This window comes from Salarias fasciatus, chromosome 7 (assembly GCF_902148845.1).
Source record: "Salarias fasciatus chromosome 7, fSalaFa1.1, whole genome shotgun sequence".
NCBI lineage: Eukaryota > Metazoa > Chordata > Actinopteri > Blenniiformes > Blenniidae > Salarias > Salarias fasciatus.
The window spans coordinates 12,887,379-12,904,845 of NC_043751.1; the positions used below are offsets into that span (position 1 = coordinate 12,887,379).

A 17,467-nucleotide genomic window follows, 5' to 3' on the forward strand; every position below is an offset into this window, starting at 1 on the left:
TTAGCCGGTACACCCCCACTTACTGACTGCCGCAGCCAGGGCGGTCGGGACAACGGCTCAGTTGCTAATTGTCCAATTTTGTGGCAGAAGAAAATAAGAAGCTTTCTGAATACCTCTCACCACACTGCTGTGGTGCAACCGGAGAATGCCTGCAGATGTGCGTGATACAAACTCGAGTCTCATGGCACTGGAAACACTATTTGGAAACTGCACAGACAAACAGAAAAGGAGCACAGTGAGGACGAAGTTTAGAAAAGAAAATGCTCCACACCAGGGCGGAATGAATGACAGAAACAGTCGGTCGTTCAAATCGCCCATCTAAACAAATCTTATTTCTTTTTACAGGAAAGCAGCCTTCACACTCATGTACACGGCTGTACATGAGGACATCATTCCGATTTAATGAAGTTAAAATGAACACTGTACTCAGTGTGCGTGTGTGTTCATAACTCCAGAGAAAACGAAGCAAATGCATCAAACAGAAAAGTAGAGAGCGTTAACAGCTAAAGGTAAGGCTAATGAAAAGCAGAGAGCAGTTTGGCTGGGGTGAAGATGAAAAGGCAGACTGATGCACTCCAGGACACAGCAGCACTGGGACTTGACACCGCTCATAGAATTTCTATTCCCACTCGAAAAATACACTCAGGCATAAAAATGCAAATAACGATTCCTTATTCCTTTCATGTCTGGGCGCGGAAAGAGAGAAAAATCACTATGATTCATTGGGATCCAAATCCCAAATGTTCCGGTGAAGCAACAAGCGTTGGTGAACGTGGACGGAGAGAAAGCTCTGACGTTCCCCGTTCTGTCCAGGGAGCGAGCAGAGGACGAGAAAAGCAGGCCCCTCTGTCAGTGTGAAATCAAAATATATAACAAAAGCCTTCCTGTGTCCTTGTATGCTTGGGTCACACTAACTGCAGGAACTGTTCACTATTTTACTCTTTGCTCTGCTAACCCCAGTCAACCCTCTGTGATGTTTTTTTTTTCCAAAGTCTTAAATTCTTTCCTTGCAGCATTTTAATTCATTTACATCCACCAACAGTAGAAGTGAAATGGATTGCAGTTGATCCCTGATGCGTGATCACAGGGTGCAACACGTACGTGAGCAGCTGCAAAGTTTAACTTGTGGCAACTTGAAATACAGCTGGGCTGCTGTTGCAATTTGTGTATGGAAACCGAGAGGCATTACAGGAATTTCAAGCTCCTCTAAACATTTTGGAGTTCTGTTGGTGAGTACTTAGCAGATAAAAATCAACCACAACAATCCAACAAGCACAGTGTGTGTTGTCTTGAGCGCAGCTCACAGCATTGTTCTTTCACGGAATAAACATCCCAACAGATGTCCAGCTGATGTTGCAAATGTCAGTGGGAGGGTGAACAGAAATCAAACCACATTTCTCAAGTTTGAATGAAGAAACTGAAATACAGCTTGAATGACAAATGCAATTGTTTCATCCAAAGTCCATTTAGGTTGTGATTAAGCCATTTGAAAAAAAAAAAAAAAAAAATCAATTTGATCTGTGAAATCAAACTGTAGTGCATCTAATCTGAGAAAATCACACCATGCACCAAAAACCATCTTATTATATTAACTGATTTTTATCAAATAAATCATTTGTACATTTTGATGTCTTACATCCTTTTGAAAATAATGTATCAAAAAGATTTCAGTAGTACCATCAGAACAGAAGATGCATGCTTTACTAGTTGTGTTTCTCTGGACTAGGTATCACACCTTGAGCTGCTTACAGAAGTGGCCTAATGAGCCGACAATGACAGGAGCTGCAACTGCAGAGCAAATGCCACCATGCCTTCAAACTGCATGTTAGATAAGCACCAGCAGAGGCCACTTCCAATTCAATAAACAGGCATGGGGGGGGGATCTTGGAGGGCCTTCTCGACTACACAGCCACACTCAAATAGACACATGCAAATACATGCACACTCACACATACAAACACATGCAGTTCTTTCACATGCAGATTGGGCACTTATGAGCTGTCGGCAGTGATTAATGGCAAGGAAAGATGACCTGCTAACTCCCACGGTATGACTGGGCAAAGCTTGTTTCATAAATATGAAGCCCCCGCACACATACATGCCCTCCTGGACATGCGGCCCCCACACACACTCAATCAGATAGACAGAAACACAGGAAATGGGTGTGTCTGGATTATGCTGGTTGTAAAAGTGCCACTCTGACATCAATCTTTGCTGGTAATTGTAGTGATTCCTTTTAAAAGAAAACCTTGTAAAAACGAATAGGAAGTCGACTGTCTTATATCAATTAATTCATATGCAGTCACCTCATGTCTGTCCCCGCTAAAGAGGCTTTTCCACATTCTTGCATTCTCTCTTTGTTTCCTAATATGTAAACACTTGTATTCACATCTGTCTGTGTCCTCTTTAAATCTCTCCATAACTCATTTTGCAAAGCTAATGAGCTTTCCACAGCCAAGCTCAAAACAAGTCAAATAGATGGAGTGAGAATTTTCCCTGATGGAGCAGATGGGCAATCGGTGGCTCAGCCTGGCAGCAACTTAACACTGTGGGACCAGCAGGAGACGGAGTCAAACTGGCATTAGAGCTGATAGTTTGGCTTTGTGGCACGGCTGTGAGGACTCAAATGGTACTATTCATTTTTTTTTACTAAAATCAGCACAAACCATTTGACATCTGGTCAGTTGCAAACAGCTACTGTATTTTGCACTTATTTCACAACTGGCACGCAGCTATGTCTGGCTTGAGGAGTAACAGGAAATCATCAGCTTGAATGATCCATCTGTGTTTGGTTTGAGTGTATCCTTTACTGTTAAATGTTTTTTAAGATGATTTAAACCCAATTTTGTATTTTTTTCCCTTCATACTTCTGAATGAGGGGATTACACTGGAAAACTGCACCAGTGCAGTGATCCAAGAAGAATGTAAAATCCTTACTGCTTTCTTTCCACCCTCAGTTAATACAACTTGTCTGCATTCCACTTCACTGGAGCAATTGTTAATACATTTCTGTAAGCCTGTAATGTCACTATGGACCCACACATGATCCTCTGTGCCCACATTCAAAAGCACCTGCAGTTAAAATGTATGTGTATTAATAACATGGATTCTGCAGCATTGATGAAAAGTCCACAAAGTAGCTTTACATGCTTATTAGATTATTAGATTTTAGTCGAGGGAATTTACATTTGTTACGTTTGCTAGTCACTATATAATATTTGATTTAGCTGAGAAAGGTGGGTCTCATTTAAAAAACAGAGATTAATGTTTAGGGTGCACATCCTTTGTCCTCCGGGCCTGCTGTGTGCATATTTGTGGTGAGTGTGCATTTGCACTCGCACATAGATAATAGCCTTAAATTCTCCCACTGGCGCAGACGCCGCTCTGCAAATTATTTAGGGTGTTGTACATTGGGTTTCACAGTCATTAAATGGTCATATTTCACGTGGCAATTCTTAACACCTGTCATCAACCTACTGGAGCATTAACATGCGTTATTAAAAGCCTGTGAATGTATGGGAATCTGTCAAAAGCCAGAATAATGCTCCTGTCAACATGTTTCAAGAGAAAACCACACAATGCCCACATAAATGATACATCACAACAGTACTGACAGCCAGAGCAGGGACCTCAGATGCTTTGTGTTCCTGAATGATCCCATGCAACGTGTGAGTCTGTGTGCTTCGGTTGTGCTGCTTTCACCCCGTCCTTTTCGTACCATCCTCGGCGAGTCGGGCAGGCCACTGCAGGGTCTCACGACGCATGACAAACGGAGTCTGATCCACTGTTGGCTAAAAAGGGCGTCCATCGCAGCACCTGCCAATCATACTTCCATGGAGACGCGTTGGCAGCGTTTGTGGGGATGGCAGGGGTCCGGCATAGCGCTGCCAGGAGGGAAGCTGTGTGTTAATATGGGTGGTGGAGGATGCCAGTGGCCGAAGGGGGGAACGGGCATAAGAGACTCTGGGAAAGAGGGGAAGAGGTCGGCCACATGAATGGGAATACTGGGAATAAAGTGTACCTGGAGGCCTCCAAATGTGTGACCAGGATGACGCACAAGTGTATGTTTGTACTGACATCCATGTTTTCATGTGTGCACGGTTCATCCAGCAGAATTGCTTAACAGGCAGTATAATCAAACTCAAAGCACCTGACACTTTTCTATCTGCGTGCATTGATTTACAGAACAGTTCCTCTTTCATTTGGGCTTTCATTGTATCTCACAGCATCCGTCATCCATCATCCATAAACTCCTGATGGCTGGGCTGCACACACACCCACACACACACACCCACAAAAACACGAATCCAGAGCGTAGTGTAGGAGCTGCCAGTATGGCTCCAACCAACTCAGAGACAGAGAAAGAGAGAGTACTTTGCACAAGAACATATGCTCATACTTGAACAATTATTTAAAACACATACAGTATTTGACTAATTCAATAACTGCTAACACTTGTGTGATACTAGCCACATGTAGCTGTCCAAACTGGAGAGAAAATACACATTGAGTGCATGGCTTGTGTGATCAAGAGCTACAACTCATGCAAGCATGAATGATAAATGAAGTACAGGAACAGTGGTGGAGCATGTTATACCCTAATGTGTCATAATTGAAATAAATGCTGCTCTGAATCAAACAAGTGTACGCTTTGTAGCCCCACCCCCGATGATAGATGAGATTTCTACTACTCAGCCTAGTCCTGCAATCCATTTCGAAGGCAAACCCAAAAGCACACACATACACTCATATATTAAACACTTTGCACACAGGATTTCATTTTCATGGCTTTGGTATTAATTTTCAATCAGGACTGGGTTAAGGGACCTTTTAATGTGAAGTTTTTATGCTCACTCCAGCATGAGTTTTCTCACATTTCCTCCCACAGTCCAAAGAAAAAATAACCTCACACAACATTAATATAAGGGTAACTGGTGACTCTTAATTGCCTGTATGTGTGAATGTGAGTGTTTGTGTGTCTCTGTCTCTTTGTGTTTGCACTGCGATGTACTGTTGACCTGTAATGGATCGACGACAGCCGTGTATGGCCCCGAATATGATGAAGCACGAGGGTGGATTGATGTTTACTTAATCCAGGTTACATTTCTCTGCCTTGACTTAGTTTTATAAAGCTGAGGACAAGCTTGACCTTTAGATAGTGAAAACTTTATTCATTAAAATTAACCCCTTCCCTTCCCTCTTATATTGCTTTTTTTCTACCATACAATTACCTTTAGTTGAATTTTTTTAATTTGGTTGATCATGCTTGTATCCATTTTTTATAAATCACAATGCCCCCAATGTTTTTTTTTTCATGTCCTCTCTTTCTTTCAATTTCACTTATCATTTAAATGTCTTTGTTTATTAATTCTTGTCTGCATTTACTATTTATTTCGCTCTCCTTTGTCTTGTCTTGTTATGATTGTGTGAATTATTCTGTATGACACTTTCAACTGCACGACTTTGCATGAAAATTGCAGAAGAACTCAAGCTTGATTCAGTGAGTGTGGCCTCCTGTTAGACAGACATTCAGCACAAAGGTCAAAACAAGGCACCGTCACACCAGGGAACAAGTTACAGAGTAAAGTATGTTCTCCCATATAAGATTAATAGATATGATGCTGGGGCCACGGATTGTGCGAATCTGTGTGTGTGACGTGGTCTATCATTGTATTTGTCCACCCACCACACTCCTAAATTGTGACATGATTTCTAACTGAAAACGTTACAACCACAGAAAAACAAGGACATTTCACACCAAAGCAAAATGCAAATTAAAGGCAGACAGCACAGACAAACAACTGAGAGCACTACTGAGTCAGATAATATGATCAAGACAGATTGGTTTGTTCTCCCAAATAAATCTACCAAGGATTTCCTCTGAAAAAATCTTTTTTCTGTTTTCTTGTCATGCTCAATGCTGGAAAGCCAAATCCATGATAATGAGATCCAAGTTATATAAACATGGAATTCCCCTTCCGCTTTCTCCGATGAATTTTAAAAGTCAAGATGAGAAACAGTGACCTGCTTGGACCTGGGCTTAGCCTTCAAGATCTGGACATGTATTACATAAACCATCACAGTGCGGTCGCTAAAAGGCATAATAATGGCATAGCGCAGCCTGAGGAGAGCGGCTGGTGTGAGGCGTGTGGAGGAGCGTCCAGCAGAGGACAGACAATTTTGTGCCCCCTCGAGAGGTTTACCACACTGGGTGGCAAAGTTCTCCTCCTCCCCCATCCTTCTAGTCCTTGAGCTCCAATTTCCTACTTCAACCCTCCGTCCATCCATCCGTGCATCCATCAATTCATCTGTCCATCCATCCATCAGCAAAACCTATGAGCAGCTGCCTTCTGTGGGTGTGTGTGTCACTGCAGCTTGGCAGGAACACTCCACAGCTTTACCGGCAGGCGCCACGGCTAATTTGATTTTTAATTCAACACGACTCCTCAGCTAACAGTTTGAGTTGGGGATTAATTAATCTGATTTGACTCGTGCTAATTTCTTGCACCCACGTCCCTGCTCTCCACTCGTCATCGCCGCAAACAAACAAACTGGCGAGGCTACGGTCTCGCAGGCCGTGTCCTGACACACATGTTGAGCGTGAGGGATGGAGACCCCAGGCGACAGGTGAGGAGCCAGTGGAAAGCCTTGGGAGAGCGTGGAATGGTGCCTGCTCTGCATACGCATGTGTGCATATGCAGAAACTGTGTGTGTTTGTGTGTGTGTGTGTGTCTGTGTGTTGATGAACGAGATTGGAGCCGAGCCTGGTCTGACAGAGGAGTGCTGGGAGGCAGTGAACTAATCACGGCAACAGACTGGTTCTCGTAAGGAGGGCGTAACAAAGAGAAGGTCAGAAATTATTTTCACTGCCAAAATATGGGTCAGAGTGGATCTGGGTGAGCAGTTCATAGAAAACTTGTATAAATATGATGGGGGGAAAAAAAATCAAGAGCCAAGCAGTGGAGCATTCCTGTTCAACTCGGAGGCTTTTAGGGGCTGGAGGGTCAGATCCAGCCAGGCCCTTAAGGGAGAGCCCAGTAGAACTACGCTTCCCAGGCTCAGAGTCGGAGCGAGCGCCTTCCACTCTTTCTAATACACTCGGCAACCAACTTTAAAAATGAATAGACTGGAGAGTGCAGCTTGGCTGGCATGCACTTTGCAAAAGCAGAAGAGGAGAAGAACAGGAAGACTTCTGTACAATCACTTGCTCTGTTTGCACACAGATACCCACACACCTGCAAGGTGCATGTGGAGGTATAGAGGAACATAAAGAGTTTTACATCACAACACAACAAAGATGGGTTTCAAAGTCAGTATGCCTCTGTGCTGAAATGATGCAAACCCACTAGAGCTCACAGAAATGTGTCAATCTGAGCGCTCTTTGAGTCAAAGCTTTGTGTCTTTATTCTATCTTTATTTCTTTCTCATTCTCTCTGGCATGTAACCACCCCTCTCTGCATGGCAGAAAATAACGTTGCTCTGCTCAACAGAGACCACACATGGGAGCAACAGCCTACGCCTGCTGCTCTCTCCTGCAGGATAGAATAAATAGATTTAAAAAAATGAAACTGCCCAACAGCTCACACACACCACTTTGAAATCTCTATCACAGTGAGTCCAGCTCCTTTTCCCTATTTTTGCTCTCTCAATCACCCCATGATTTTTTTTTAAAAGCATACATTCAGATGCAGAAAATACAGCAAGGCAAGGGAAATACCAAGCACGTGAATAAAAATGTGTGCACATGCACACAAAGCAGAGGCCTATATACAAAGGGCTCTGCAAAGCACATACTTGCACGTAAAAACATGCATACGTATGAACCCCAGCGAACACCGCATACATATACAGACGTGAACACACCTAGTGAAGCCATGGGAGTTCAAAGAAGGGACTGCGCTCTCCAAGAGAGCTGGAGTACATGAAGTGAACCAGTAAATTCACAGCAGCAGCAGCAGCAGCAGCACCTGAGAGACAGGACCTATGAGGCCAGGAAGTATGGGCCGCACCGGTGGCCGCTGTGCCGGTTTACTTTGAATTAATAATGAATGATGTTGTATTGTTGATGGTTTGAATTTTTTACAGACGTTTCAATAGAGGCTCTGCACACTGAGAGAAGCTACCTCTGACTTTGGGTGCATAATTACCAGAGCATTCCTCAGGACTCTAAGAGCACGCAAATGTTCAGCCACCTGTTAGCAGCCTCCGGGCATTGTAGACTGGTGGGGGAGATTGTGTTAAACAACGGGAGGGACAGAACGGAGGATCAGCCTGGGCAAGAGGGGTGGGGAACTCCTGTGCCAGCAAAGCGGGAAGATTTACAGCGAGCCGATCCTGGCCATCTCGGGTCTGATCTGACACTGTGCCGCAGAGAACACAAATCACCTCCCATACATAACCCTGCCCATGACAAGTCATTTCATCTTCTGCCCTAATGAATTCATCATCGGGAGGGATCTGCCTTTGGTGTATCAGCCCCGAGCCGAGAAGGAGTAATGGTTTAGATAAGTCATCATCATCATTATCAACATCATCGCCGCTGCCAGCACCACCTTGCCCAAGTTTCGCCCACAGTTCAGGAGCAACAGTTTGGGAGTGTGCGGCGTCCTTGACAGAGTTGCAACAGTGATGCTGTGACAGCATTCAAGGTTATTATGAGGACAGATGTGAGAGTAAATATGTCAAAACTGTGCATACAATTTATGAGAATCGCTTTCAATGTGTGCATGTCAATAGAATTTGAATGTGTTGGGGTATGAATGGATAAGTTAGGAAGTGTGAGAGCTTCTATGATAGCAAGCAAGTGTATACGTGTGTGTCTGTGTGTGTATGAAGGAGTTTAAACGGCACAGTCAGGGAGCTGTCAGCAGAGAGCCAGGGAGTACGCTGATCACAGGGCTGCACTGCGTTTGATGTCTCCCAGGGACTGACAGCTTCTCTCCCCATGGGAACCCCTACTCTCACCCCTTCCCTGCTCTCTACACCACCCCTTCTCTTTATCCTCCATCTTTCCATACACGGTATCTCCCTCTCAGGTTTTTTTTTTTTTTTTTTTCTTGTCCCACTGATTGGGAGGGAGGGTTAGAGGAAGTAACGCCTCTGCTCTCCTGGGAGTGTTTGTGCGGTTCGAGAAAATACGGAGGTTTCAAAACAAGGCTTTGTACAGGAGAAAAACACCTGTGAGTGTGTTTCTATAAATACTGACATGATGAGGTGCCATCTCTCCTAGGCTGACATTCAGGCTGATATTCAATCAAGGTGGTGGCAAAAGGTTGTGGACAGCTGACCTTCAGCCTTAAGATGGATGACTGTGCGGATATCTGGATTTGAATGCATAATTCTGTATAGTAAAAAGGGACAAGGTGGGGAATTTCAGTATAATTATGTTTCTAGCAGGAGTGCTAAAAGTACTCACATTCTTAATTTGAGGAGAAAAGGACTTTGGTGAAAGTCAATTCAACTTCTTCTGGAATCAAAACATTTAAAAAAAAAAAGCTTCTGGCTTCCCAAACAGAAAAGTTCGGCAAAAAGTAACTACTGCATTTACTGTATAAGAGTAGGGTTGAAACTTATGAAGTTGGTATGTGAGGTTCCATCATCTGTCACGTTCATGCTCCAGTTCTGTCTACAAACCACTTGATTTATGATTGACACAAATACTAATTCCCTCGTCATCAGTTGCCTCCGGTACATGTTCATTTTGATAAGTTGTTGTAACTAGGCAGGAAATACCATTTATGGCCTGTGGATCAGCTCAGAAAAACCAAAAGTCCAGCATTCATCTGACACATGCAGTTTGCTATTAAGCATTTGGTGAATGATCCTGAATCTGCAAGTTACTTACTTTTCGATCTACATTTTTTTTTGGCATGTTTTGTCCCATCTCCTGTGATTACTACTATCCCTCCATTCAGAAATAGCAAATCCACAGAAGATATTCTGTCTGCTACCTAAATATGTGTGTAAAGCGAAAATTGTACTCATTGCGGCAGGCCCTCTCTGGCCCCTCCCCCGCAGGTCAAGGTGCAGCAGGATTTCATCTCCTGTCGAGTTGCGTGTTAGCATGAGACCATCCGTCATGGAAACAGAGTGTCGGCTGGATGTCCTCGTCACTAAGCTGTCCATTTTGTCAGACAGCCAGATCCATCATACTGAGATGGGGACTGGTCCTTGCAGGGAGAAGCCAACCGCCCCACAAATGCATACAAATATGCAAATTAACAACAAAATAAACATCACCCTGCAAACGAGCCATCCATCAATGACCAGTTTCGCAGCAGCTCAGCGTTGGCAAAGCAAGACCAATCAGCCACTCCGTCAGAGGGAGTGATGGAGCGCCATGCTCTCATCTTTTTTCCTCTCCTCCTTGTATCATTCATATACTGTCTTCTTTTCATCTGCCCCTATTTGCCATTTTTCATGCATACTTTGTCCAATTTTTCCATACACTCTGATTCCTTTAATCTCTCACATGTTGTGAGCTCCATGTTGGCGTTTTTTTGCCCATCCATTCCTCGCATCGATTTTCAGAGCTCCCGTCTCTCTCCGAGTGCCTGTTAATCATAGTAATTATAAGTTAGTGGGAGACATTTAGGATGAATACTTGTTCTGTCTTTGTCTTTGAAAGGAAAATTATTTGATGGAGAACATTTCCTATCAGGGGTCCAATACAAATCAGGCCACATGTGGTATTTTTTTCCACTGTGGCACTGGCCTTTGGGTAGCAATACATCACATCCCTGTTGCCATGCAGCATATAATGGCAAAATGTTGTATTGGCGTCTAAATCAAATTAATCACAACGGATGTAGATAAGTCATTGTTTCTATGATAAAATCTTTGAAAGCTGTGATTTGCCATCAGAAAGTTGAAAGACTGCAATGGAAAGAAAACACTCTTAATGGAATAAAAGTCAACAGAGGGGAAAAACTTGAACTAGTTGGAAATATCCAGCTGTTGAGTCAGTTTGGATGAGTGTAGCTGTTCTAGCAGTGTGTGCAGGCATCAATTATCAGCATCTTACAATACCATGCACAACAGTTTCACTCTGAAACATGCTGCAATGGTCTCCAGTGAGTGACGGACTCATCAAACTTATGAAACACAATCAGCTCAAACAAAACACACACCCTGATTTATGTTTTTATTGCATGTTGTGGTGACATAAATTTAACTAAAAACACTTTTCTGGCCTAAAGTTCTGTGTCCAAACCAGGGAATGTGTGGTTAAGTTTGTTGCCTGTTCAAAGTCAATATTTATTAAGAAATGAATTGGAAGGGATTTAATGCAGGATATCCTGAGATATTACGGCCACAGAAATGGGAAAAGAACATTAAATCACAGTGACAGTGAAAACTGCCGACCAAAACCGAAGCTGTTCACCTTATGCCATCAATGTGGCAAATATTAAGGGATTCCCTCAAGGCTTTCTTGAGATATTGCAATCCCAAAATGAGACACGCGAGGTCACACGGACCATGACCTTCAGCAAACAAAAACTAATGAGTTCATCTTCCTGTTGGGGTGAACATCAGTGCCAAGTTTGAAGGATGTCCCACAGGAATTACCTTGTAAATGAGCAGGAGATGGATACATGTACAAACATGTGTACGTATGTCTGTAGATCATGTGACAGAGTGTTTCACCTAGCTGTAACTTATAGATCAGTTACGATTGATCGAAAACCCCCAAACAACCATAAAAGAGCGAGATAGAGAGTGAAAAACTGCAGTGGCCTCCAACACTTCCATACAGACACACTTTTGTAATATGAGATTCTCCTTAGTGTCAAAACATGCAGTAACATTGCAAGACTATCAGATATTTAAAGCTGAAATCATCTGAGGACCAGGACTCATTCACTGACATTTTTCAATTGTGTAGCTATAAAATCTAAAGAAATCCAGACATCCATCCATCCATTAAGATGGTACCTTTAAAAAAAATTGTTGTTGCAGACTGCTTCAGCCAGACAAGTTTATATTCCTCTTTCAGGGTAAATCTGTAAAAGCCACAGTCAATTTACACTCCATTGTCCTGTCTTTCTTGGGTGGGCATAACTCCTAAACATAACATTGTTTTAAGATCCAGTTTGAACGAGCACAGTCACAGTGGAGTACTGGCAGCATCATAAAAGTCTGCGGTTCGCCCCCAGACGGTGAGTGTGGGGATGTCTTGCCTTGGAGGCAACGGAGAAAGACATGAACACGTGGAGACACAGCTCAACCCACAAGCCCCTGGAATTCCTGAGACGACCTCAAATCATCCCCATTGTTTTATAGGAAATCGGCTAGTTCAACGATGAGTGGGTGCTGTGGTCTGACAAGTCCATAAGACGAGTTCGGCCCACAAAGCAAAACATTTTTATTACAAATATAAAGTAGAGTGCATTTCAGAGGGATTGGGTGAAACGAGCATCAAATAAAATAAAATGTTTGCTTCTGTCTCTGTATGATGGTGTTTGTGACGTTGTGTGTGGTCTTCGCAGAGAAACACAACAAAAACAAGTTAGAGATGGAGAGCGTGAATTTGTAAGTTCTGGGCTTGTGCTCTAAACACTCCTTTTATGAGTCACGCATATCAAAACAATGAATCCTGACAGAAATGGCTGAGATGAACCATTTTGGAGGCCAGCATGCAGTCGTACGTTCCGTTTGCTGCCACTGCTGAGATCGCACCAACCAGAGGACGTCCATACACAGATTATTCAGTCACTTACCTCGTCATCCCTACAGTTGTCAAATGTTATCTGCTTTTTCCAATTCATCTTTATTCTTGAGCAAACATCCATGCTCCCTGCGTTACATATTCTTTCCACAAACGTTAACTGAACATGAACTGGCGTCATCGAGGGACCTGACAGTTACATGCAAAGCCCGATGTTGTAATCTCCTTCCTCTAAAACTTTCACCAGTCTTAATCGGCCAATCGGCCAGTGCATGCGTGAGCAGTGACGCTTCAAACTTCCACTGAAATACTTCAAGTTAGTTACTACACTCACACATCTGTCAGCCACATGTTTCCCCAGCTTAAGACCGCTTCAATAACTTTACACAGCTGCGTGTGTGTGTATGCATACGTACGTATCTATGTCCCCTACATGCCTCCACAGGAAGATGAGAGACACACTTTATCTTTGGTGGTCTGCACTGAAACTGTGTGCATACAATTCCCAGATGGAGTTTTGTGACCCTCTTATACTGATGAGTTTCTTTATGTTTGTCACAACAACATACATCAAGCAGCGTCTCACTCGATTACTGTTTCACGACTTTATCTTCAAAGAATCTTCCTCAAACACTGGCCCTTTCATGCAGAGTAATGTCACCAGGTTCCCATGAGCTCAGTGATGAAGCATATTCTCTGTGGGAGCATCCTTGCTCAGCCCTCCCAGGGCTGAAGAGCCTTCAATCCCCAGATGTGCGGAGACTAGTCATACAGCTGCGAATAGGACGTTGTAAATGTCCTGTAAAAATCTCATTTACTTATTAATTGCACAGACTAATGAAAAATGAAAAGAGAAATAAAACTGTAACTGAGAAAGAAGTCCCACCTAATGTTATATGGCGGTTATAAATCACCCCCTGGTTTATGGCAGCACTGATTCTGCGTGTAGCTTACTTACTGAAGCCCACATTGGGACATGATACAGGAGAATTACAGCAGAGGGACTAAATGCAGAGAGCTCTTCAGCTGAGGGCCAACAACCTCACAGGTACTGTGAATCCTGGACGTCGCTGCTCAGCAGATTACACATGTTGTAACGGAAGGGTTTCCAGACATACATCAAGCAGAAACTACAAGCTGCCGAGTATCAGAGTACGCAGCAACAGTCCTGAAACGTTTCAAATAATTAGAGTGAAGCAAAAGTGATGCAACTGCTGCTTGGATGCCTTCCCAGTATACCAAGCTGCCAAAAGTGAGCAGCAGCCCTGGCCTGGATGAAGTCAGCGTCTGAGGAACAGTAGAGCTAGTCAGGGTAAGTAAACCCACTGGGCAGCGGCTCTGGCCCAACGACTCAGTTCTTCAAGGAGTTCTTTATGGTCAGTCCATCGCCACAAGAGAGCCTCCATCCGCGCACATGAGCACCATAGACATGCTTTTCATTCGAGTCTGAAAGCTCTCGACATGTGTCTGCTAATGAGTTCCACCAAAGTGATTCATTGGCCTTTTCAGTGACGGCACCTGCCAAAGAATTTGTTTTAGTGCCTTTTTTTTTCTTTTAAAGTTATGAAATATTAAAATGAATAAGGAGCTACCTTTACTGAGAAAAGGCCAATGATGGACAAAAGTGTATGGACTGTCACAAACAATGAGCTGCTCTTTAGGAGAAAGAATATTACTTACCAAAACCAAAGGCAGCTGGAGCAGGGATTGGAGCCGACTGAACCGGTGTGGAGGTATAGAGGCCAGTCACCAGCAGGCCATCAAAAGAAACGCTGGTAGAGATGGTTACTGAGGACAGAGAGAGATGGAAATGTTAATTATTGGTGTTACTTTAAAACCATATTTTTGCAAGAAAAATGAAAAACAAAAATAAAGTTGAAAAAAACTTTTTATTCCCACAAAAAGGGTAAAAATACAAAATTGCACCTTCATAAACTAGCAATTTAAGTAATCAAATCAATCCACCAGAGGCAGGAGGGTCAGATTGTAACAGACGGTTTGGTTACTGAGACTCCAGTTTTCATTTTCAAAGTAAATGCTTCTGACTAGCACACCTCAAAAATTTCAGCGTTACACCTGATTTGCAAACTTTAATGCATACATTTTGGGCAAGATGTGTGAAAGCCTGCTACACACTCCAGTTTACTGCTACTGCTAATGAGTACAATGAGCAGGGAACTCAGGTGAAATGAAAATGCAGAGGGCCCATGATTTGGGATGCCAGTTAAAGTAAACACCCCTGATAAAAGTGCACAAGTGTGTAAAAACCCAATATCAAACACGTACGAAAATACACAATACACACACAGCAGTACAGTTCATTGAAGTGAAATGGGGCCTTTTGAACTTGTTAAATAAGAGGAGTAAAATGTCATCACCTTGCCAAGTTTTTCACAGGCAGCAGTGCCAGAATGTAATCTACCTCTTCCTCAACAAATCAAAGTGCTTTAATCAAAGCCCGTCCCTATTGACAGCCATATTAGGAGAGACTGATGAGCTAATTGGATGTAACCCAGAGAGCTTTGCAGAGCTTTTCTTCATCTAAGGTCATTTGGAGCAGCAGCCGCAGATCTGAAACCTGCCAGAGGTCTATTATCCTGCTGAACATACAGCTGAAAGTATCCAGCAGCAAGTTAAATATTGATCCACCCAGTAAACAACGGCTCTGAGTGACGGGACCACAGAGTCGGCAGCATCGCTGGAGGAAAAGAGCTCAGGCCCTGGACCGCTTCCAGCCAGACATATCGGAGCACAGGGGAGTGGTCTGTGGCCCAGAGCAGAACACGCTTTCCCCAAAAAGCAGCTTTGTACTTTGAGGAATACAATCCACTGTTACATCTCGACCCTGGAGTATCCCCTTCCTATAGGGGGGGAACAAGAAGAGGGCGAGAAGAAGATACTCTGAAAGTAGCTGTGTTGATAAGAATAGCATCCTGTCAGTTTGGGTTTATTTGGGGCATTCAGGCTCCTCGACTCAATATGTTTTATTATAAGAATCCGGGGAGAGGAGACTCCTGTGTGAACCGGTCTGCCAGTAACATGTCCTCACACAAAGCTCCTGGCACTTGGTGTCTGAATGTGTGTGTTCTCCATGTGTCTTTCTATAGTGAATGAGCTGCACCCCTGACTACAGAGCAAACTTCAGCCCATCAAAGCCTCAATAATTCATCCCACAACTCTTTATTGTATCCAGGCATTTGACATGCAGTCTGTTTAGTGTTGTTAATATTTTTAGCTATTCTTTTTCTTTTTTTCAGACATCCAGTCATTGGACAGATGAGCAATCACAATTTGTGGGCCCGATACCATTCTTTTAAAATTGAATGTCAGCTGATCCCAACACTGTTGATCCAAAACAAAAAAAGCACACCTATATTTTGACCTGCAACTGATTCTCTGGTGTACAAAAAGACGTCTTGCTTATTTCACAATTGTTCATCCTCTCCTGGATTTTCTCTTTCACTGGCTCTGCTGACAGATCCGCTAAACTGGCCGAGAAGTGGCAAAATCCATTGAGTGCAGCTTCATTTAGCAGTGACAAGGAGCAAACACTGGACCTCCAGATGCCTGCAGTAAAACTAACAGTGGTCACGTCTTGTTTTAAGTGATCTTTTAGACATTTAGCCAGCATGTTGCTGAAGCTGCTTAGGGTTTAATACATGGCTGTTTATGGCTGAATTTATAGCGGATGCCATTTAAAAAGAACAATAGGAAACTGGATGAGCCGCCATCCCCAATTTGTTGATAGACAATCAATTAAAAAAAAAAAAACTGAATTGCAAAGTCAGTATGCTGCACTGTATCTCAATATTAGCCAAGCAGTGAGTGAGCTATCCATACTAACACAATTGTCATGGACAAAAACTAAATGAACTAAAAACCTGATTGGTTAAAAAACATTAAAAATATGATTTCTTTCTTTATTGTGTCAGCCATGAGCACTGTCAGATTCTATTAACATGTACGGCGTGCACAAGCAGCTGTATTGTGAGAAAGAAAGATAATTTGCTTGGCAACAGATGCATTATCATATTCAATCCATGTTGCTAGGTACACCTCTAACACTGCAAAATCCACAGAAAGCAGTGAAATAGGCCTCATTCAAACATGCAATTACCATGTTCTTACTGTGCGCCCAAATGCTATTTCTGCTCCACAGAATACACTGCCTATTCAACAAAGCCATTGCACTGTGTGGTGAGACATTATATCAGTGTTTACATTATGCTGTATTGATCCAAGGCCGTGGCATGATGCTGTATTTAATGGAGTAATGGACTGAGTTTAATGCACTGAGCTGGAATGGGCTTTGCCAGCCTTATTACAAAAAAAAAAAAAAAAAAAAAAAAAAAAAAAAATCATTTCAACTCTTCCCCCGAATTGGATCAGCTAAGTTACACACACTACATCACTCCTCACAGGCACCTTCATACGTGTTACACCATTACAAGCAAAGCTTATTTTTTCCGTCTGTCTTAACCAGGCCGTTTCTCTGTTCAGCCATATTTCTTTGTGTTTCATTCCTATTTGAGAAAACATGGTTTTCTCACGTATTTTTCCGCTCGCTCGCAGCATCACACCCACCCTTTGTTTGATGTGGAGGTAGGGTGGAGTAAGAGTCGTGGGTATGCAAAACTAGAGGGCACAACAGTCATAGAACAACAGCGGGAAAGCAGAAGGATGGAGAGAAAGGTGGTAGCACAGTGGCCCACATCGGAGCAGCGTTACCTGATCAATACAAATTCGAGGTCTAAATTATTTAGACGGGGCTCCAACACCCCTCGCATCAGACAGATGAGC

At 43.1% G+C, this 17,467-nt stretch overlaps 1 protein-coding gene across 5 annotated transcripts in view; it reads right to left on the bottom strand.

The window, feature by feature from the left end:
• The window catches only part of reln (reelin), a 94,086-nt gene that overhangs the window by 58,379 nt on the left and 18,240 nt on the right, over window positions 1–17,467 (bottom strand). For all 5 annotated transcript variants that reach the window (XM_030097123.1, XM_030097121.1, XM_030097125.1 and 2 more), the window contains exon 2: window positions 14,348–14,455. In XM_030097123.1, coding sequence (XP_029952983.1) covers window positions 14,348–14,455 — 108 coding nt within the window. The remainder of the gene's footprint in view (window positions 1–14,347; window positions 14,456–17,467) is intronic.